The sequence below is a fragment of the Malurus melanocephalus genome, unplaced genomic scaffold (genome assembly GCF_030028575.1).
Source record: "Malurus melanocephalus ecotype Western Australia unplaced genomic scaffold, MMel_1.1 scaffold_102, whole genome shotgun sequence".
Classification (NCBI taxonomy): Eukaryota; Metazoa; Chordata; class Aves; order Passeriformes; family Maluridae; genus Malurus; species Malurus melanocephalus.
Window position 1 is genome coordinate 277,458 of NW_026623334.1, and position 23,741 is coordinate 301,198.

At 36.9% G+C, this 23,741-nt stretch overlaps 2 protein-coding genes across 2 annotated transcripts in view; one reads left to right on the forward strand and one right to left on the reverse strand.

The window, feature by feature from the left end:
- The window catches only part of UFD1 (ubiquitin recognition factor in ER associated degradation 1), a 7,376-nt gene extending 7,312 nt beyond the window's left edge, over nt 1–64 (reverse strand). The window contains exon 1 of the mRNA XM_057369105.1: nt 59–64. Within this exon, the coding sequence (XP_057225088.1) occupies nt 59–64 (6 nt within the window). The remainder of the gene's footprint in view (nt 1–58) is intronic.
- A 381-nt stretch (nt 65–445) lies between these two features.
- Nucleotides 446–11,575, forward strand: CDC45 (cell division cycle 45). Its single transcript, XM_057369107.1, has 19 exons — nt 446–457; nt 720–812; nt 1,098–1,190; nt 1,624–1,761; nt 2,332–2,475; nt 3,362–3,417; nt 4,015–4,063; nt 4,697–4,758; nt 5,119–5,169; nt 5,936–6,055; nt 6,421–6,552; nt 6,953–7,051; nt 7,298–7,459; nt 7,654–7,792; nt 8,159–8,242; nt 8,708–8,826; nt 9,258–9,334; nt 9,888–9,954; nt 10,565–11,575. The coding sequence occupies exons 1-18, from the start codon at nt 446–448 to the stop codon at nt 9,950–9,952; spliced, it is 1,695 nt and encodes a 564-aa protein (XP_057225090.1). The 3' UTR covers nt 9,953–9,954; nt 10,565–11,575.
- Nucleotides 11,576–23,741: the final 12,166 nt, after the last annotated feature.

A 23,741-nucleotide genomic window follows, 5' to 3' on the forward strand; every position in this document is an offset into this window, starting at 1 on the left:
TTCTGTCATCTTTAATGTTTTTCTTGCAGTCTTATTTGTCTGATCTCTCTCTGGCTACTTTCATTTTTAACCCATGGTTTGTTTAACTCCGTTCACAGTGAAGTGTRCACTGAGGTGGTGAAGCTTTTGTTRGACAAWCTTTTGTCATCTCTAACAGTGAAACGATTTTATGGATAATGGAAATAAAAGTATTTCTCTTAATTTCTCCAACTGTCAGCAAAATCTCAAAATACTGACACCCCAAACTAAACAACACTCTTCCAAAACAAAAACAAGCAAAAAAAAAACAAAAACCAAAACCCACTACCAAGAAAAAATATTAGCTAATATTGATTAAGGTAGAACAATTTATTTTCTGGGTTGCCTTGTTCTTGCTTTTGCTGCAATTTTCTTTAGTCAAAAGTGTTGCAGATCTGTGCTGAAAAAGGAGGCCTTTCTAGACACAATGAAAACAATTGTGAGGCTTGACTAGGTGTGAAACTTCAAAACTGTGTGTGGTTCAGAGAAGTCTGAGTAGTTACATTTCCCTAAAGCAGCTGATACATTTTGGATATGTGGAGTTGCTTATTTTTAATATTGACAGGGATCCAAACTAGTTGATTTTGGGTTCAGTGTCCATCCAAGAAGCCCATTTTATGTTTATTTTTATTTGAATTGCTTATGTCTTGGTGTTCTATGCATTTCACGTATCAGCTCACTTGATTTGGTGCCTGTATTAGTATATTAATGCTATTATTTTATTATTTTTGCAGCGTGTTCTTCTTCTTGTTGCATCAGATGTTGATGCACTTTGTGCTTGTAAAATACTCCAGGTAAGTCTTGGTTCATTTTCACTGAAGGCTGACAGTACAAGAAAATATGTCCTGTGTTTGTATAAATGGATCTGAACTGGGGAAAGGGGAAAGGTTTCATCTGCATTTGTAACATTTGTTTCCACGAGTTATGACACCAAAAACTGGTCAGTCATAATCTGAGAGTTCATGTAGATTTGTCATTTGGGATGTCTTTGCTAGAAGGGTTTGTATGGAACGGAATTGTGGCATTGCAGGAGAGGCTGTTTCCCCTCCCTTTTGCTAACAGTTGTTGCTTCCTTGCAGGCTTTGTTTCAATGTGACCATGTGCAATATACCCTCGTGCCAGTATCTGGGTGGCAAGAACTTGAAACTGCCTTTCTCGAGCATAAAGATCAGGTGAAAAAAATACTGGAAACTTTTTAAGCTGCAGCTCATCTTTTATAGGGATGCACTTCTTCCCTGCCCTAATTTAAAATGTCAGCTCCTAAAATTAATGTTATTGGTGGTTACCTCAAAACTGTGGTTCCATTTTAACATGCCAGTGATAAATTTGTCAAGTTTTTAGCATAACCTCAAATGAATGTGCTGAAGTGTTGATAGAGTCAAAATAATTTTGCACGTTTAGAGATAGAAAGGTGTCTGTATCAGATGTCCAACATCCTTGAATTGTGTGTTTTGYCTTAAAAAATATTCTGCCTCAGAGACATCAAATAAGTTTTGGCAATGAAGAGTACTTTGGAGGTTTTGTAAACTTGTTTTCAATCTTCCATGTTTCCTGCTAATTTAAGTAACAAGCTTTTTACTTYGATTTTTTTGCTTTTGTTTGTAGTTCAAATACTTTGTTCTTATTAATTGTGGTGCCAATGTTGACCTCCTGGAAATCCTGCAGCCTGAAGAAGACACATTTTTTTTTGTATGTGACAGTCACAGRCCAATCAATGTAGTGAATGTTTATAACGACACACAGGTAAAAGCTTTTCTTTCATAATAAAAACTTCCCTGCAGTGTAGTGCTTTTCTRTGTTTTGCAAAACTGCTTAGAGCATTAATTCATAGGTCAGAAAGCAGCATTAATAAATAAATATTTGCAATAGTAATGTAYATGATCTGAAAAAATCCTTTTTCCAGTTGTAAAATCTCTACTGTTAGCAATGTGGTAGTTGTCAGTAGCAAGCATGTGTTAGTCTTGTTGCTATAAATCAAACCGCCATAAATCAGAGGATAAACATCCTCCAGAATGTAACATGTATTATTTCTCAGCTTCTGGCAACACTTTGAATTTCAAGTATTAAGCACAGATTAGTTGATTTTAAAAGCATTAAAAATTATAATTCTTTTGGTACTGCTATAACAAAGTAATATGGGTTTTAGACTGATTTTATATAAATCACTATGATGTTTGTATTAAAAATGAATGTTTTGTTATGCCAGGAATTAATCACGGCCTAAATGGATTTTTAGATTATTTTACTGATTTAGAGTGCATTTTGCTCACTAAATAAGGGGCTTTCTCTAAAATACAGTTTTCTTCTTGCTAGATTAAGCTGTTAGTCAAGCAAGATGATGATCTCGATGTTCCTGCTTATGATGACATCTTCAGAGATGAGGAGGATGAAGAAGAGGACTCAGAAAATGAAAGTGATGAGTCAGAACCTTCAGAGAAGCGCAGACGTTTTGAAGAGGTGTGTTTCACTACTGTATTGTGAAAAGAAGAAAAATAATGCAGCTATTTCATATGTTTTGCATCATAATAATATTTGAGTTTAAAAATTGTGTACCATGAGATCATAAATTCAAGTGTATATATAAAGTAATTTACTACAACAGGTGCAGTTTCACATAAACAGAATATTTATTTATCTGAWCTACACAGAAATATTTTGAATTTAATTATGAATAATGCTTTGTATAATCAGTGAATTGGCAAAATCTATCCATTTATGTGCTCTGGGCTTTGCAGTCTAGCAATAGAACTTGTTTAGATGTGAACTCCTTTAAAAAAAAAGCATTTGAGAAGATACAAGCTCACAAATAGTTTAGCAATGCATTTTGTCTGTGCTTGTAGCAGTAAACTAACAAAAGTATRTAAAGTGTACACATGAGATTAAATTTGTCMTATATTACTTGTMGCATATTTTCTGTTTTTTTAYTATAKAAGCAAGCAAAGGYRTAAGASCAGYAACATTAACTAAATATAAAGACATYCTTAGATTTAATATATATKTCMTATTACCTTCCCATTAAYATTGTAYTTTTTTCCTACTAATATAAAAAGGGCTYTATCTTAGTGAAAGAAAATATCATATTCAAAGGAAAATTTACAAATACACAAAAGCTTTTCTGGAATCTGTTTAAATATTTTACAAAGATCTTATGTGTGTTCTTTGGAAATATTTTTCATAATACTCTTCTCATTAGATGTTGTTAATGGCAATATTTTTTTAAGAAAAAATATTTTAAATTAAAATTTTAATTACATTTTTTAGTTAAGGTTTAATGATTGAGGTATCTAGATGCTAATTTATTYGACTATTTTTCTAGCTTTTTAACTTCCAAATTAATTTACAGGAGGTAATAGAGAGGACAATGAAGAGGCGACAAAGGCGAGAATGGGAAGCACGCAGGTGTGTAAATGGGTTTTTCTTACGTTGCTTCTATCTTTTTCTTTCATTCTTTGATTAAAATTGTGTTAGGAATGCAAACACAACATAACAAGCTGTGATTTGCAAGATGCTTTAGTTRTAATTTKKTTTAGAAAGCAGAGMTATTAAATATATAAAAATAAARTGTTTAAWTRGAGGGAACTGTAAATRGTAATTTAAAATTTGAGAAGCAATAGGTGCACTGGGTCACTTCAAATAGCTGCAGTATTCTTGCCTTGTCTGTCTTGGGGTGAAATTTGTGCTGCTGTTTTCTACTTTCACAATCCCAATGTASTCAACAGCAATGAGCAGGAACAAATTAGATAAAATGAGATTTGAGGAATAATGGTGAAAAAACTTTTCCTTTTTGCTTTATGTATACATTTCAGTGTTGTTGTTTCCATGTTGTTTAATAAAGTCTAATTGCCTTGCAGATAAACAATTTCTAGTGCAATTCTAATATCTCAATTGCTAAAATCAAATTTAAACATTGATCACCACTTCTGGCTTATGTTTTTTAATTGGATCGAAAGATCAGTTTACCACTTAGTCAAATGTGGGTATTTCTCCCCTTTTTAGRCGAGAAATTCTCTTTGATTATGAGCAATATGAATACCATGGGACCTCAGTAAGTATACTTTAACTCTTTGTTTGCCTTAAAACCTCAARGTGACATTGAAAGATAACTTGACTATATCCAATCTTATAATTACCTGTTACAATTACATAATTACCTAATAATAGTCTTTAACATGATAATATTGTTGCATCTTTCTATTTTTATATCCTATTATTTTGTATATAAAATACATCATCTATATGCAAGTATTTTAACTAAGCTTAATCTTTTCTGCCTCTTTTTAGATCTTTACAAGGGTATCTGCCTATTTACAAAACGCTGTCACAAAAATATTTGAGCATGTAGGGTGCTTGTTAGTCTTTCAAAGTGTCAGAATATCCCAAACATAGCACGTAAGACATCAGACTGTCCTTTCTGTCCTTTGGCCTCTCTGATTATATTTTATTAAATGTTTGCTTTATATATAACACAGAGCTCTCTGAAATATTTTTCTTTCWACTTCGTATCTTAGGAAGAAGCTGKCAGATTGTCAGACTCCARTGTGATTTCTAGAGCTCTAGTAACWTGTRCTAGTACTTGGCAGATTTAACTGTTCCATTTGTTTAGTGAACTGTGTCTTRTGCTCATTTATCCTGTGTCTTGTGTTCATTTGTCCTGTCTTTGTGCTTCTCCCTCTCGCAGTCTGCRATGGTGATGTTTGATCTGGCATGGATAATGTCTAAGGACTTGAATGACATGTTGTGGTAGGTTTCCATCATAATTTTTTTGTAGAGATTGGAAGCTTAAACCTGTAGCARAGACAGGCAAATTTTCCCAAAATTATTTGGTTTCAGTAAGAGGTTCCATTTYCTTTTGTGAGTGGATGCTTGTCTTCAACTAGAGGACGCATCTGTGTAAACTAATTAAAAACTACARTGGATTTTACATGGCAAAAGAATGGTACTATATGTATATATCTGCAAAAGAAAAAATAATAGTAGATAATTTTGTTATTCTATGTACTTTTGGTAAATAATGTGTTTGATTTATAATATACTATACTGGAATATTTGTTGGGTTAATCTTTTTATTCTATTTCTTTTTTTTTCCCAAAAAAATTTTAGGTGGGCTATTGTTGGCCTAACAGATCAATGGGTCCAAGAGAAAATCACTCAGTAAGAATGGGTTTTTTATTGATATTCTTCCTTATTTATTTGTCTGTCTTTTAAAATTTTGCTTTTAGGAGTAACAGCAATTATACAGATATTAGGAAACATAAGGGCATTATTATAACAGTTGTAATTAATTAACATTGATATTAAAGATATTAAYGCCTGAATGTGATCTGATGCCTTCCAAAAAGAGGAATATGTATCTGAAGAAAAGTCATTCTCTATTATTTAGAGTTTTTAAGCTAACTTTATTTTTCTCAAAATTGTAGATCAATCACCTTCTGTGAAGAAATCGTGTTTAATAATAGTTTATCTAAGTATGAACTGGATACATTTTTATTGAAAGAAAAAATTATTGTGGGTTGTGTATCCTCCCAGTTCCTTTTTAGTTTTAGTTAACAAGTTTCAGATATTTTTCTACCTTTTTTCCTAYTTCCTACTAGATATGATAAGAAATGTAGTATTAAACATGTAGACTTTAATTCTGGTGTTCTCTTGTTACCAATATGGGAACATTTTTTAAGAAATAAACTAATAAGTAACATTTCATTGGTCAGTCTGTCTCTCTATATTGTTTTAGGTTTTGATTTTATTTTTAGTTGCCTGGGTGTATGGGTGAATATTGAAAAAAACATTAAAAAGTGGGGGGTTTTAAAAATGTATCTACAACTTTCATGCTGCTGACTTTAGGAAGCATTTTTGTGTTCTTGTAATCAAGAACCAAGCTTCACAGGCAGAAAGTGAAATGACAAACTTGTTTTTGTTTAAGAATGAAGTACGTGACTGACATTGGAATCCTGCAGCGCCACGTGTCTCGCCACAACCACCGCAATGAGGATGAAGAGAACTCTCTGTCGATTGACTGCATGAGAATAGCATTTGAATATGAGTATCCTTGCATAAGATCAAGGGAAAATGCTCACTACCCACTTGGTGAACCCCTCTGGAGTTTTTACCTAGGGAAGAAAAAAATCCCAGCACCATSTCTACTGAGAATGGAAATAGAATAAAGGGAAACCCAAATGTTTTGTTGCACATGAATCCCTTTCAGCAGCTTGTGGAGCTTCAGTTCAGTTTAGCCTTTCAGAACTGGTTATAAGTCAGTGTTGCTCTTCTGGTGTAACATCACCTGAGCTTCTCACTGCGTCTTTTGCAGAACAGGCATGCAGAATGTAAGGGCAGCTGTGTTGTTGTGGGGTTTGTAGGGTCAGAGGATATTTGTGTTTCCAGTTATTTGYCGTAATTCCTGTTCAGCCTGCGCCTGGCGCTGTACCAGCACTGGTCTCTCTATGAAAGTCTCTGTAACACCTCATACACCTCTGCCAGCTTTAAGCTTTGGTCTGTACAAGGGCAGAAGAGGCTCCAGGAGTTTTTGGCTGACATGGGGTGAGTTATAAAAATCTGGATCCTTTTGTTTTTCAATGACTTTTGGGAAAATATTCAGAATATAGCTTGCGAKGACTCAAGCTGTTGGTTTTTAAATATGATTGTGGGGCTCTGAGTAGGTGGCAGTGTATGTTTGAGTTACACAACTTGTGTATTGGTTTACAAGGAATACTTGCTGTAGGCCTTTATGGAATGGCAGATTAGGAAAGTAACCTCTGCTTCCTCACAGCCACTTTTCAACAACTGGAAAAATGAATGCAAGTTTAGTCAGACTTAAACTTGCTAAATTACCTAATAATTTGAAAAGTCCTATTAAAAAAAAAAAACAAACAAAATACTTGTTTCTTCTGGCATACCTGAAGTATACCCGAAAAAATTATTTTTTTCCTTCTGTTTTTAGTTTGCCTTTGAAGCAAGTGAAACAGAAATTTAATTCCATGGACATGTCTTTGAAAGAAAATCTTCGGGAGATGATTGAAGAATCTGCAAATAAATTTGGGTAAATTGCTTTAAATGCAAAGGTTTTATCTGAAAATACTTTTCACTTAAGTTCAAATATTTTTGTATGAAGATCTAATATGTTGTTTTAAAAAACATGGTTCTTAGATTGACAAAGTAACACTAGATTTGTTGCAGATATTAGGGTGAGGTTTGTCTTCATGTTCTTAACATGAATGTACTGGGGAGAAAATTGGTCAATGTTGATAAGGTTAATGAACTTTCCTGGGTTTATTTTATTTTGCAGAATGAAAGATTTACGAGTTCAGACCTTCAGYATTCACTTTGGCTTTAAGAACAAATTCTCAGCAAGTGACATAGTTTATGCAACAACTTCTCTCATGGAAAATATAGAGAAAGAGGGGCCTGAAACAACTAATTTCATTAAGGCTTTGGACAGTCTCTCCAGGTATTAAAAATATGTCTCCAGTATTTTGCAATTCTATTTAGAGAAATGTATTGGTTAGGGATATAAAATATGAATTGTTGCTTCATAAGCTATTGAAGAAAAAAATATCCCTGTGAATAGTGTTTAGATGTAATTTTTATGGGAAAAACTTTATTTTAGTAAGAAAATGTCTATTTTTATTCTTTCTGCTGCAGGGGTAACCTGGACAARCTGCACCAAGGACTGGACCTAGCCAAAAAGCAGCTACGTGCCATTCAGCAGACAGTGGCCAGCTGTATTTGCACCAACCTTGTCATTTCTCAGGGGCCATTTCTCTATTGCTCCCTCATGGAGGTCAGAATTCTGTTTGGCTMCTCATTTGCCTCTCCTTTTTGGAGAGGCAAATTGTCCTTGAATAACACTGTTTTCCTTGGCACAATAAGAATTACTCTGTAAGAAAGAACCTATTTCTCTATACTGTGCTGTGCTCTGATGGATCAATATTGACATTATGAGGGCTGTTTCTGCTTTTGGGAAGCTCAAATCAAAGGGGAGAGGGCTTCACTGCAATGCTGGGTGAGCTCAAACTTCAGTGTTGTATTGGTTCCTATCCATGTTCTTTGAGCCACACAAAGCTTCTAGACTTGTCAGTAGATAATAAAATTAAGTAAGTGTAAGAATCATCTTGGATTGTAATTGRAATAATTCTTCTTTTCCTAGGGCACGCCAGATGTGAAACTGTTTTCCAAACCAGTGTCTCTGTGTCTGCTTAGTAAATACTTACTCAAATCGTTTGTTTGCTCTGTAAGTAAATCAAAAGCCTTTGACTCACAAACTTCTGGCCAGYGTAGTAGTTATTGTTCTGTCAGATAGTTGAAGCTGATTATTTTAGAAGCATTATATGAAACAATTAATAATGTTCTTCTGCTAATTGATTGGAAGATTTTAGCACAATTGTGTATGCTTCTTGTGGGAAGATACCAATCGGGGAAACTTCACAACACTGAGTTTCATCACTAAGATAATTGCAATCTAAATCTTAGTGTAATTTTGTAAGTTTTGRGGGAGCACATCACTGAAATTTCTACTTGTCCTTAAAGTGACTTATTGTAAGGAAGAAGTGCATTAAGTGATCCTGTAAAGAAAGCAACTTCTCTTGAACTGTGCAMTAGCTGCATCCTTAGGTGGCTGAAATAGTATCTCACCTGGAGAGCTGATACTAAATTGCTTCCTGAGATTTGGCTAACAAAGAGCCTTTCTGCCTTCCAGACAAAAAACAAGCGTTGCAAGCTGCTGCCGCTGGTCATGGCTGCACCCATGGATGTTGAACAGGGAACTGTGATCATGGTGGGGATTCCTCCAGAGACTGAAAGCTCGGACAAAAAGAAGTAAGCATAGTGTTCRGAAGTTCTTACTAAACCTGTCTCTGAAGCAAATATAACTTTCCTGTGCCTATTTAACAGTGATTATCTTTACTTGARTTGTATCCTTCTCAWAAACACACCATTTGCATRYAGRGGRTATGAGATRGTTKGAGAGAGGATACMGATCTTCRAGAYCTCCCTTGCAATGTTTTTTCTTTTCCTTCCCTCTAAAAAGAGGGAAATAGTTCACTGTATGGTCCATGACTTCATTTCTAAAAGCCTCCAATGTAAAGATTTTTGCATGTGAACAAGTGAGGTGCATGTTAAATACACAGCACCTGAAAAAACATCTGGAAGCCATTTCCACCTCTCAGCCAGGAAAAAATTCCATGCTTCTACCTTAGTAAACATATCCTTTCCTGTGACGCTCATTTGTATTTCTGTTCWTATTCCAGCTTTTTTGGAAGAGCGTTCGAGAAGGCTGCGGAGAGCACCAACTCCCGGACGCTGCACAACCACTTCGAGATGTCGAGTGAGTGTCGAGGGCCCGCAGGGGGCGGTGCTGGTGCAGCTCCGGGCTTTGTGCGGGTCTGTGCTGCAAACACAGCGGGATGGCTCGGYTTGTGCTCAAAGCGCTGCCTCCTGGTGCGCAAACCACCAAATGTATCATTCTGACACAATCTACAGTTTGTATGCAGTAAYGGTTTCAGTTTATAATCTATGAGATTATCTGTAAGGGCTTTATGTTTAGCAGCCAAACTGAGCATGGTGTTGATGAGACACGCAGTAAAATCAGCCTACCTTGCAMGTGCTTAAAAAAGAGGCAGGCTTTTTTAACAACATATATGTATTYATCTATTCATGTTGAACAAAGAAATATTCTTAGATTTTAAGAAGTGGCTGCTACATTGTGTAGTGAGCACCTAGAWATCKSTTTGCTAAGTAAAMAATGTCCTTTGCATTTTRTCCMARTAGYTTCTCCTTAAAGTTGAATAAGAATATAAATTGGTTTACTCAGGCTTGTTGTTCTTCTTGGTATATCTTTCAGTTATTTGCATCCTATAATAAAAAATTTCTTATTTTAGTAATTGAATTGAAAACAGAAGATCGGAGCAAATTTCTGGATGCGCTCATTGCTCTCTTGTCCTAAAGGTAAGACAATATMAGGAGGATTAATTTAAAAACTATGACAGATCAAGTAACCTGCTACTATTTAGAATATTTTAGAGAATGTGTCAATTTTTAGGGGAAAATGTAAGAAACTCTAGGCTTCAATTTATAAAGACAATCGTTTTTCTTTGGAGGAGAAGGCAGACAATGTACAAGCAAAATTATTTCTCCTGTCGAGATCTTAGGAGCTTCTCATCGTTCTTAACTTTTTGTGGCTTTTTAACTTAAGGTGGAAAAGGAATATCTGTATTGTGAGAGGAATGGCAATATTAGGTAGTTGTAGGTGATACTTTGTTACTGACASTTAATTCTGGTGGCTTGTTTGAGCTCAGGATAGAATGTTGGCCATAGTAGCACCATTGGGCTTGATGTTAATACAGAATTTGCATTTTTCTTGCACAGTGTTAGGGTTGTAGCCTATGTTGGTGTGTAGTTTTTACCTGTAGCAGAGATGGGGATATAAGACTTTATTTGTAGTCGTGACAAGTAGCTTCAGTCATACATGGTGTACAGGATTTCTACATCCATTGGTTTCTTTCTTCACACTTTGACTACTGATTGTTTTATTTTGTCTTCTGCTCTTGTTATGCAGTGGTGCCCTTTGGCTCCTTGTTCAGGAAGCTGAGGATGAGACCCTCTGAAATGATTTTGGATGTTCCAAAGTTCATGGTGCTGCAGTTTTGGTGTATCTTAGGTACTGGTACAGACCTGGACTGGTGGTTTTATGCCTTTTTGGGACGACTAAAGRATTTTGATCTCAGCACAGAGATATTGAAAGCTTCTTTTGCTTAATGTCCCACCTTTATAATGACAAAAGCTGTCTCGTGGTATTTGTACATTGGATTTCTATTTGTCAAGCCTGCTTTTATTAGTAGGCATATTCTTGTGATGTTTAGTTGTTGACTGATAACAAAAGATAGGTTTTGAAGTTCCATATTTATAATACCATTCAAATATGTTTTTAAAATTGTCTTGAATGCTTTTAATTTTTTTAAACTAACTATTTGAAACTCTTCTTGCACTTCTAGAATGTTGAAAGTGTTTTTAGTACTGTCAGGTTGAAGTCTTGTAGTTCAATTGGAAGACCTGTTTTTTGAGAAGAGTTTTAAGATTTTAGAGCTTTTAAAATCCAAATACTGAGTAACTGCCAAATACCAAATGAAAAATCTGGGGAATGCCAGTGTCGATAAAGCCTTTTCAGTCATGCATTGTGATACTGTATTGTCACTTGTAGCTTGAGTCTGGGAATAATTTTCCTGGAAGGAGGCTGAAATATTATGATAATTCTGTGTAGACTGTAGCACTGTAAATATTGACAGAGTAGCTTATCCTGTTCCAWAACAGATTTCATTTTACTTTGGTCATATGAAATAACTTGTTGGCTGTAGCCTGCTGTGCATTGTGGGTGTGTATATGTGTATATTTGGAATGCTTTTCTACTTGAACTGTTTGCTTGAATTTGCTGTGACTTCCATGTTTTCATGTATTATAATGAATACATAGAGGTTATGTATCATTACATCATGCTTTGTACATATTGTAATACAGATTAATTTAATATTAAATGTGATTTAAATGTAGCCAACAGAAACCTAATTAAACTATTTTTATTCAAACAAAAAATTGGGKTTTTTTAAATTTTATTTTTATATGTTGTCATCTTCTCTGAATGAAATCCATGTCAAGCTGGGATGGCTAAAAACTTGTACTTCTTAAGATAAAGCAATGCTGCCTTTTGGTTTTGCATGCTTACTAGGCAGTATTGGCACTAAATGATATTCCCCCTTACCAGCACACTTTTTGTGTTTTACATAACATACAGTAATTCTATCACTTTKCTGAAGTACCTTACTGTGCTTTAGGTCTCTGGAAATGGAAACAGAAGTTTCTGCTGTCTTTGAATACTGACAGTGCCAGGCCAATTAATATGTAAAAGGTAGGAGTCTCTGTGACACTGAAGTGCACTTCTAAACTTTTTCGCTTGATCTTTCAGTTGCAGACTGCTGACTGAGCTTAATATAAATGTATGAAATTCATTTATTTATCACAAAAGAATCACTGCTATTTCCACAGTAATTAATGAATAACTAGTTCAGCCCTATCATGTTTAAGACTTCTTTTACCAGGTGACTATCATGTTTTGAAAAAATGGACAAATTTTTGGGCACAAGCACCCTTTAGCTTCAGCATGTTGTGTCATACTTGGAAGATGAGAAGTGGGAGCTAGCTTTCATGTTTTTTTATTTAGAAACTAGCTTTTATGCCAGTTTTTATTGCTTTACTGCCGCATTCTTCAACCAAGCATGTGCATTACATAAAACATAAACTTTCCTTACTCCTTTTTTGGTTGTTGGTTTGTTTTTGCTTGTTTTTAAAGTTCTTTTATCCCAAGACCAACTGGAAGTGCCAAGAATGCTTTTGCAAATTTTAGAATTGATCAGCTGTTGAACTGAAGGCAAGACCATCCAAATGTGGCCATAAATCAGTCAGGAGTGTGGAATGCTGTAAAAAGAAAGTTATTAAATCTATATGGACACCTGAAGAAGTCTCTGCCAGTAGACAAAACTTTTACATGCCAGCATTTTACAATCTGTGCAATAGAATCCAATGCTCCTTATGTAGTTTATGCTATAGAATTTGTGGATTAATATGTTAATACTAGCTGGAGAATAATTGTATGAGGAAATGGTGAAGCTGTTTCATTCAGCAGCAGTAACTTKGTGAGTGGCCCCTTGAAACTTGTTTGGGTTGGGTGAAATGGTCACTGGACATCTCTGCATGAACAGATAATTATACTTTTGATAGATTATTCCAAACAGAAATTGTGGCTYTAATGAGTCATTTTAAAATAAACAGAGCACTAAGAAACCAACTTAGCTTCTTAAATGTGCAGTCATCTTCCACCTAGCCATGTCTGAGGGCAAATAGAAGCATTCTCTAAGGATTATATCTGCAGTAACYCTTCCAATGTGTTTGCTTGCTGGAAGAGTAACCTCCTAATCAGTTCTTTAAATATTTCTGCTGCTGCTAATCTGAGAACAATAGCAGTATGAAACAAATCCTCTAAAATGTTTTTTAAGCAAAATAAAATAATGAAAATCCTTAAATTCCAAAGTACTGAAGCAGCTGAACAAGCTGATTTATACCATTCCTGCTCAGTGATTCATGGCTGGCTTTTTATGGGGTRATAAATTTAAACGTAATTGAAATTGCACTGTAAGGACCTGATTTGATTGGAATTGAGGTGAATCCCTTTCCACAAAAGAATTGTGACTTAATAGACTTGTACTTACCAACGTCAAAGGTGCCTAGTGGCTAAGAATGAATTCCAGTACGAATTAATTCCAATTTTCCTGTACTCACATATCCAGAAATACAGGAGAAATAAAACTTTCCATCACTCTAATCACTAGTCTGGAGCACCCCAGTTTTAAGGTCGAAAGAGGAAGTTTTGAAATCTCTTTTGTGAGGAGTTCTTTGAAGAASATTTTGTTGGGTTGAATTGGCCACTCAGGGTGTGCTAACTTGTAAAGAGTGGAGTAGTACAGAGCAGTACTGATTAAAAGGGTAATGGAGTAATCAGAGCTGAGGAGGAAACTAAGCAGAACACCAGGGCTATTCTCAAGGCAATAAACAGCATCATTGGATTGCTGATTTTATGTGTACATCTATCAGTAAGAATGATTCTGATGATTTTGATTCCCTCATAGAAAGAATATTCTTGGGAACATTTCTCTAAAAGTTCCTTTGTGAATAAGGCTGGCTTTAGGGAAAGAAAGCAGTGAAATGTTTGTTTCTTTAAATGGAAAAATTGAAATCCCTCTTGGCTCTTGTGTACCATTGTTGGCTTCAAGGTGGTACTAAAAGTTCCCTTGGATCAGATTCAAGAACTGAAAAATGTGCTGCCCAGGGTGGAGCTCGAAAATGCCACCTTTATGTACAAGCATTTGGGTTATAAACATTTTCTTAGCAGGAAATATTGCAGAACTTCACTAGGGAAAGAAAATTACATGAGCTTTTAATTTCAAACTTGACATACACTCTCTTAAAGCATTTGAGTTTTGATTTTTGTCATTCAGGTGGTGGCAAAGTTAAGGAAGCAACGCAAAGATCAAACATGTTCAAAGTAGGCAAGAGATCCTTTATTCAAATATCCACAAATTCATGGCATCCGTGGGTCTGACAGAGTGGAGAATGGGGGTTTCCCAGTCACTGTTGCTGTGTGACAGAWCAATTTTGACTTCTGCCCCCTCAAGGCAGTTGTGGCTGCTGGGTTATCCTGGCATGTGTTGCCTTGATTTACTGTCTGCTCCTCTATCTGGGCATTTCACTAACATCTCAATAATGAGAGAAAGACCTGTCTGGTAATTTGATATCACAACAAGCATTTAGCAGAGTTGCTGATGCGTGCAATTATCAATGAGCTGAAGGCTCAAAAGTCAGAATTAGGATCAATCCCATAGGAATTTATGGGCAAGACCTCATGAACCAAACTAAGGTAAATTGTATGTAYAAGCTGTATCACAGCATAGYTCCTTCCTGYGCTGGATTTGTGTTTAYTTCATTAAGAGATCTGGGGACTTTTTTATTCCCTGGTTCAACATCATTATTCTCTGAAGCCTTTGCCATTTGCTTAAGAACTGTAGAAGATTTCACTGGTTATTCCTTCATGTTAAGACTAGGTTGCCTGTGTTAGACAAGTGATAATCTGGGTCTTTTTTTCTTTTCAAAACCAGTTTTAATTGAGATGATTCCTYTCTGGCCCTTGCAAAAGAGATAATACTCCCTTACAACAAAAGAATGCTGTCTTTTTAACTGGATGTAGCACTTAGAGTTGCCTCTTCTCATTGTTGCAGCTTCTCTGTGTTTCCAGTCCCTGTGGTGTTGGTGTCTCCTTCCACTGTTTAGCTCGGTGGAATTTACTTTCATTTAATCATTCATTTGCAGCATGTCAGTGGAAAATCAGAGGTACCTGCCATTGAATTGGAAAGAATTCACAGGGACAGTCAGCTCTCAGTCTGTTTTTATTTGCTGGAAAAAAGTCACCAAGGGGGTCCTGAAATAAATATGCCATTAATAATGATCTACTGTCTGATCTGAAAGTCTAAGTGGGTCAGTAGCCCATAAGGAAGRGGTTTGTGAAATGGTGTTTTCATTAAACACTGGTGTGGTCAGTGTAGTAATTCAGAACTCAATAACAAGAATGCAGCATCACTGGATCAAGCCTGCTCTGAGGTCTGAGATGACCTTCTTGGATCCCTGTTAAGTTGCTCTTCTGAGACACAGGAACTGACCAAAATGTCCACTACCTATTGTATAGAATGACATTCATCTTTAAAAAAATTAGCATTATAAATTTTTTCCTGAGTCTGCTGTGATTCCTTCAGAGAAGTCTCTTTTAACTGGAAGTGACTTTGTTACATAATATGGAAGCTGTTAAAATTAATAAATTAAAATTTAAAAAAAGAAAAAGCATATGCTCTCCCTACAGTTCTGGGCTTTTTCGTGGTAACTGCCAAGTTAAAAGAAACTCAGAAGAGTATTTGGCTATGTCCAGCTAATCACTTGTGAGGGGACAGACTGTCTTGGGAGCTTTTTTTTTGAGATTTCAAATTTGAAAAGCTGTTTCCCTACAATGGTATAAGATCTCAACAGCTGCAGAACTTGTGCTGCAATATAATTCTGCAACCTGATATTTTAGCTGAGAACTGTGGTGTTTTATGGTGCGATTTGGTGTGTGCCACACTGCTCAAATAATTGCCTTCTAAACAGACCCAGAGGCTGTTTAGTGTTTAATTTACACTGTCCATGTTTGCCTCAATTACACGGTCTTTGCTTACTAGGTTAAATCAATATCCAGTTTTCAGATATACCCAGATTTCCAGGAACCYAATTTTGTCTGTAATTTGAGTTCAGGTAGCTATCTAGCACCAGACCAGATCACCACCCAACACTGATTGTGGTATCTTCCTTGGGRAGTTTAAGATGTTAAAGGCATTATCTGTCATTTCAAGGTTTACTTTCTCACTTGCCAAAATCTTCATGGCTGAAAACATTTTCTGCTTTAAAAATATAAAACCTGGTAGGCTCTATGTTATTTATAGCTGTTGTCAGTATAATGCATTACCCTCCAGCATTAATGGCTCTGCAAGTSTGTGCTATCAGAACAGCTCCACTTCTGGACTGTGTAAAAGTTACATTTTGAAAAATTAAGCACAATCCTTTAAAGACCTGAATGCACACATTGTAAAGCACTTGTGGAATTTCTCAGACATGTCTGTTCTAGGGAGGGAAATACTGTCCCTAAAACATTCTGAGGAGAAGCCAAACCACCCTGCAGTTTCCCTCTGCCTGCCTGTTTTCTCTCCTTGTGAGATTTTTTTTCTGCCTGTGTGTTATCTGCCTCTAATGTTAAGCTAAACTGCCCCCCATTCTTTCTACCTGAATCTCCCTGCAGTGTTTAGGTTTCTTTATCCTGTTATTGGGCTGCAGTTTGTTCACACCCACAAAAACAGCATTCATKGGTGTTGGATTTGGTTACCTGCTTTGCAAATCCAGTGTGTGCTGCTTCATGAACATGAAGAAGGGGAAGAGTATTGTTGTTTCAGCTGGTTCCACTTGCTGTGCAGCCATGTAAGTAGATTAGCTGATATCAGTGTTAAGGACAGAGTAGTTAAAACAATAACTTAATGAACATATCCTTTTTATGAGACTTTTTTTCCTTGCAAAAGCTACTGAATTCTGACTCATTTTTCTGACTCATACTGAATTGCTGGCTCCTGTTGCAGAACATCCCCTCAGTAAACTCCATGAGCCTAGCACGCTGTGTCAAAGGGACAGAGCTTTCCAACTGTTGCATACAAAACTGAGAAGGGGGACCTGAAAMGGACTGAAAATGACAGGGTGAAGTACAAAAATAGAAAATAAAGCACAAGAGGAAAAGAGAGGCTGAGTAACAATGGAGGGTAAGCAGTAAATCCGGTTTGCCTTTCTAGCTCAGGAAGGTGTCTTGGAATCTGTATTTTAGGGCACCCACTGGGTGGTCACCAGAGCTCTTTGAGTGTGTGAAATGAAATGGAAAACAATAGCTCAGCAGCAATTGCTTTTTTCTCTCTGATGAGGTGTTCCTTGAATTGCCAGCACGACTCCTGCTTGATTTAGCAGTGAATACAGCCAGGCATTTCCTGAAACGACAGCACTACATGGCGCTATTCGAAATGCTAAGTGAAAGGTTCTGCTGTGAATAATGAGGGAAAGGGAATAGGATATGGGAGTGTGTGCCACTAAAGTGTCTCTGCAACAAAAGGGGGAATGAAATGCAACACAGCTGCACCGGGGTCATCTACCCTGTCTGAAACCTTCATCGTGTTCCACAAATAGGTGACAGGAGCCAACAAGATCTTTTTAGACAAGATATATCTGTTTGGAAGGATTAGAAGCTGATTTTTTTTCTTAATAACTTTYCTCCTGGTTTTTTTTTTTTTTGTTTTAATTTTGTTGTTGTATTATCTAATACTCTCAACTCTCTACTTTTTCATGGGGAATTTTTGCCAGTAAATATAGATATTATTTGTGTTCTTGGCCAATATTCCATTCTGACAGGTTCTGCACATATGTATGTATCTGCTTACTCTTCTGTTCTATCATCTCCAAATAACCAATAAACGATTCCTTTTTAGAAAGGCTATCTTGTCTGAGCTTTTCAAAGATACAAGTATTGTGCATGGCTCCAAGAGTATTGCACTGTCTTGGCAGAAACTATTTAAGAATCACTGCTATTCCTCCTCCTCCCTTATTACAGCCCATAGGAAAAAAATGTGATGACCTCTCATTTTTTTGTTATTCAGCACATTTTTGTGGTCTTTTATTTCATTAAGCTTTTTATTTCCTCTTTGCCTCACCTTCTTGCTTCATCAGGGTGGATGAAGAGWGCACCTCATTTAAATGGACAGAGAGACCCAAAAGGACTTTACTGTGACAGATTAATTAGTTATTAACTAATCAGTATCAAGTCTCATCTCATGCCTTTGTATTTAGTAACTTGTGCTGGTTTTTATCCAGTGTCCAATCATTCATATTAATTYTATCCTTTTGTTTTTAGATCAAAACATCTTGTGTGCTGCTGAGATCAGTTTTAAAGCCCTCTCACTGTCYAGGACACTCACCACCTACACATGTGTTATGTGTGCCATTTTTTAGTCTGTTAAAAAAATCMTTTCCTACTGGAACTTTGGTACAATCTGAAATGAAACGAATTGTTGTTCTACATTTTAAATTGATTGAGCTCTTTAGTTTTTGCTTCTGCCCTGGATATGTTCATTTCYGTTTCCAGGCTCTCATTCCTGTTAAATGTTTATCAGTGTCCAGTGTCTTTCACTGTCACTTCAGGCACTCTGGTGCCTACAGTAGGGTGGGATCTTACCCCACTTTTGCTCATTATAAAGCTCTACCATTATGTCTTTTCTTTTTCTTCCTCTGAGTTAKACCCTTCTCTTTGATTCAAGCTTACTTGCAAGGTACCAAAGTGAAGTTTCACAGCAGTTTAAATGTTCCTGCATCCTGCCTGCCCATGTTACCAGATCAGAACAGACCTAAGACATTTTGGTTCAGGACAAGGACTGCAGTTTGCCCTTTCCTTCACAATCCTAATTCTTGTGTAGCAGCCAGTACTAAAACTGAAATTCTCAATTTCATATTATGACAAGGCTCAGACTTCAGTGACTCTATCAAGGGGAAAAAACTGTCTTACAATTCACCACCCCCTCCCACCCTGCCTTTGAAGTGAGCTTGTTTTCTACACACCAGTGGAGTTCAATACTTGCACTTCAATCTGCCAGAGGCATTTCTGCAAGGCTGTGAATACATTCTGCAGACAGCAAGCAAAAAATATCTACAACCTTGTGAGAGAGGCAGGAGAAAAATGGATTGCTCTTCYCACCACTAATGATCAGCCTTTAGGACAGATGTCAGTAATGGCTTCAGTGTGTGAAATGAGRCCGTACAGCATCCAGGTATGAAGTCAGGATGGCAGTACTGAACTAAAGGCTCTAAAGAATGTAATCAGCTCTGCAGGAATCTGGGCACSATGCCATGGATAATAGCTTTCCTTTTAGAAGGGACACTATAATGATGATATGGTTGTCTTAAACAGTTGTAGTCATTAATAACCCCAGGTAGACAAGAAGTCTCTTTTAATATGATCCAAACAGCAGCATTTTGCCCCTAGAGTTTTAGCATGATATTGGCTTCTGGGGATATGCTCTATCTATAGTTGCAGAATAACTGCTTTAAKGATGCCTTTGTTTACTTTCTTCCTTAACCACCCAATGGAACGCTCGTTTTCCAAACTGCTGCTCAATCCATGTTGTTACAGTAGACAAAGATTATATTTATAGGCAAACTATTTCCATGTATCTGAAAAGGGACATTCATGTGTCTTAGACATTTCTGAASATAGAAATTCCTCTTCCATGGTGCAAATTGTGGTAGCTAAGATTTTATAAAATTGGCAGGTATTCAGGTGCATTGATATTCTCAAGTGGACAAGAACAAACAAACAGGGGAAAATGGGACAGCCTAAAAATAATGTAAGGGTTCAAGAACATAATGGAATTCAAGTAGATGTTAAATTTTTAAACTTGCCTTGCATTGTCAACATTTTGAAATGTCAACAGTATAACAAAAATAACGTAGAAGTAAACAGTGAAATGTATTATGTTGCTTAGATCTTGGCAGTCACTTCCAATGAAATAATAGCAGGAAATTATAGAGGAAAAAAAATGGTGAAATCATTCTGCAGTCATTGGGTATTCATGTGAGTCTTCTGTGTTGAGATAACACTTGGGTTTATTTGTATTATAGAATGAAAGATTGCTGTTATAATTGGAAACTGTTAAAGGTTTTGTAGCTCAGGCTAAAGGTTATCCAGGCTGCTGCAGCAGATATCCTAATTCTAACAAAAGATATACAGTAAGGACAGAACATTAYGACTGGAAGAGTAATCTAAAAATATACATAGAGCAAGAATTCTGCCGTGCTAGGCACTTGTTAGAGCTGATAGGAAATGSTGATTGTTGTTCCTTTCCCCAATCTTCAAATATGTGAAGGTATATTGAAACTGAATCGTACCATTTTGAGAATTCACATATGTTCTCGTCAAGCAGTGCCTATTTTTCTTTCCTGGGTGATCTTTTGTGTCCAAGCCTAAATTCTCTTAAGGTTTAACCTTCATGGAAGTGTTCTGATAACAAACACAGTTAATGCTAATGAGTTAGGTATTGGTGCAACAGAGAGGAATCRATTCAGCTCAGAATATCTTTGAGAGTGGGAACAGAGCTCAGAGGTATCCACATGTGGTTAGATAATTGTCATAGTGCCTATCGTGGCATCAAGAGAAATGTCATTCAGGGCTCTGTCTGCTTGACTGAAACCTTAAGAATATACACAACTGAAACCCAAATGCATTTAACATTGCAAACTATCTTTTTGCTACCAGATTAAAATTGTTGTCGTAGGATCTGATTTTGCACATCTCCTAGCTTTTAGTGCATTTGTTCAACCCATGAAAATCTTCTGCTTATTTTTWAAAAAATCCAAAATGTTCCACAGCCAGCACAGCTGGTGCTAGAAGGTGTAAGACCTAAACTGTGCASGTGTGTAACTTGCCTCCTTGCAGAATGAAGCCAGAAATGAAAGATGCACAGGATGATACAACTGGCACTGAGTTCAGGGCTTGCTCACTGGATCAGAGTCACTTTTGAGAGGGTTATCTGTTGTTTGCCTGGAAAATCAGCTATTTTAAACATTTACTTTTGTTCTCCACTGTAAATAAACATGAACAGGCTTCATCTGTTATGTTTGTGTACACCAGAGTGCCTCCCTGGGCTGTGCAAACTCTCTGCCTGGCTGGTGCAGCCTGGAGAATCCACCAGGAGGGAACATCCCTGGATTTGGAGCTGAGGTGTAATAAAGAATGGATCCACTGCTATTACTGTACATAATAGCACTGAGGCATTTCATGCTGCCTAAACTTAGGCTATTTTTTCCAAAAGAAGTGGTAATTCATGTGGATGACATGTCAGCTGGGCTTCAGGAACACCTTGTACCTGCTATGAATACCCTGCCAGGACTTTAGTTGCTGTGAGTGGCTTTTGCCATTCAAGATGCTCTAAGGAGGATCAAAGACACAGCTTATTTTATTTTCTGCTTGATTTTCTAGATGGTCAAAGTCTTTTTGTGCTGTTCTGTTCTGGCTATCGGAGGTGGTGGTGGTCTTGTCATTTACTCTCTATTATTAATGTAATGAGATTTGTGTGCCTTGTGGAGTGAGGGGTGTTTTCTGGTTTTCTTCCTTTTGTAGGCTGAGGCCAAAACAGCTGGATAGTAGTTTCAAGGCTCATTCTTCTTTTGCTTTAACCAGTGCTGTATGTACAGTTCCCCATGCTGCATGATTCCATTGTTCTCAAATCAAAAAGCTATAAGCCAGTAGTTCAATAAATGCATCAGTTAACTCTAGTCAGGGTGGTTAACATCCAAACTCATTCATAAATTCATTTTCTTGTATCACTTTTGAAATGGACTGATGCTGATGAGTATTTTCACATTTTAATTGGTAAAGTTTGTGTGATATGATCCCCCATTACTCTCAGTTAATTTGAGTACAGTGATCAGCAACCCAAACCACAGGTGCCAGTTCCAGTGAAGCAAAGTTCTCCCTCAGGGCAATAGATGAGTGGCCAGGGTGCAGTTGGGCTCAAGCATGATTAGAAGACTGGCACAAGCSCTGGGCAGATGCCTTCAGCACCACATCTGTGTTTCCATGCTGAGTCCTGCTGCTCCCTACCTTCCTCTGTTAGATTTTAGGTTGAATCCACATGGTGAGCTTTGAAAGGAGGGGGAAGCTCAGCATCGTAAATAAAATCCCCAAATGCCACAGACAAAGGACACTGTTAAATTGATYCATGATGTCTCAATCTGTGTTTAAGAAAAAGAMAAGGTGAAGCAAGTCCTGTGTATCCAAGCAACTGTGAAGCCTTCACTGTTGCCATGGGTGGTTTTATCAGTGAYGTAGTGGTTGAAGTTCTCCTTTTAACTGAAGGCTGTAGTAGGTGGAAGAAGGGAGTTTCTAGACAGGGAGGCTATTGCTGCAGAGAGTCAGCAAGGAACAATCTGGAGCAGTCACATGCACAGACAAAGTTCTGACCAAAGTCAGAGTGATAGAAGTCAGTCCCATCCAAAATATAAATGTAAGACCYTCCTGAGGCTTTGCTTTATGGCATGATTGGTCTTATTACAATCAATCTTATCACAATCAGTCTTATCACAAATCCAGTGTTTGACCTGAAAAGAGAATTCACCTGCTCTCTCCAAATTAATCTAATATAACAGGATGACTTACCAACCAGACTTATAAAAGCAAATCCTCAAACACGTGTACTTAATTAATGATTTTCTTCTTCAGTGCACACACAAAAAGGGATGCATTGTGGGTACCATCTGATGCTGAATACTGCATTAATATATCAAATATATCAAATATATCAAATATATTCATGAATGTGGCACTTCCATATAGCATATGACTCCTGACAGGCAGGATTATCTTTTAGCATTACAGATATATGGATGAGTTGGAGGAGACCTGCATTTGGGGTTTGAAAGATGGCCAAGGAAAAAGAAYAAATTYCTTGTATARTATTTGATCAGAGAAYAGATTTTAAATAAAAATCTGAAGTTACACTGYTTTCTCACTTCAAAAGTAAAATGTTTTAATACGTTCCAAAGAGCAGATGCTCAAAAAACATCTTTGTACAGGAAAAGGAAATATTTCCTTAAACATCCTGCAGCAAACGTGACTGATTGAGYTTCCTTTTCCCTCTGCCTGGTGCGTTTCCCTTCTTTGCACAGACAGGATCTAACCAGATTTGCAGGGTATGAACTGCAGGTTACTTCCAAATTCATAACTATGAAATGGTTCGTTTAGCAGGACAAAGGCCAAGCCGACAGACACCCTTTTTCCAGCTCAGCATGTGCATAGCAATGGGAGGGTGGCAAGGAGCTTTTGTTAATCTCAACCGAGCTGGCAAGAATGCTGCAAAATGAAGGCTTTGAAGATGTTTTTTCTTCATTTTTAAAGCAACAGTTTKTTAGAACAAAGCTTGAAAATATTGAAAAAAAAATTGCAAAATATTGAATGCTCTCCCTGGCAGCCATATAGCTTAGGCAAATTTCTCCACTAGCAATTAGTCTGTATAGTTTACTTTACCAGTCTTTATTGGTTTGGGATTTTTTTTTTAGGTTTTGTTGTGCTGCATCTGTGAAAATGTTTTTCCCCAGCTTGAATGCACTTAAAAAAAAAAAGAAAATAAATGGTTGGCAGAAAGAATTAGGGTACCAGGTCAGGTTGGGGCTGATCCAAGAAGCAGGATTTTTTTTTCCTTTTAATTTAAAACGTGTAGAAATTGAAAGCTTTAAAAGCTTCATGCTTAGAGCTGTTCCCAAAATAGCTGGGACTCACACTCCGCTTCCTAATGTGCTCACATCACAAGACCAGCTGCTGCTACTTGTTCTCTTTTGTCTGAGGCTTCGGTGAAGAGCTGAGATGCTGACTGCTCTGCTCTCCAAGGGAGCAGCCCTTCCTTCTGCCCCAGAGGAGACCCAGCTCCCCTCCCCAAAGGGAGCCCAGGTAATTTCTCTCTGGGCACCAATATCACACCCCACCTTCCTGAGCCCAAACAACCCAGTGGCTTCCACAAAACACAGTGATCCTG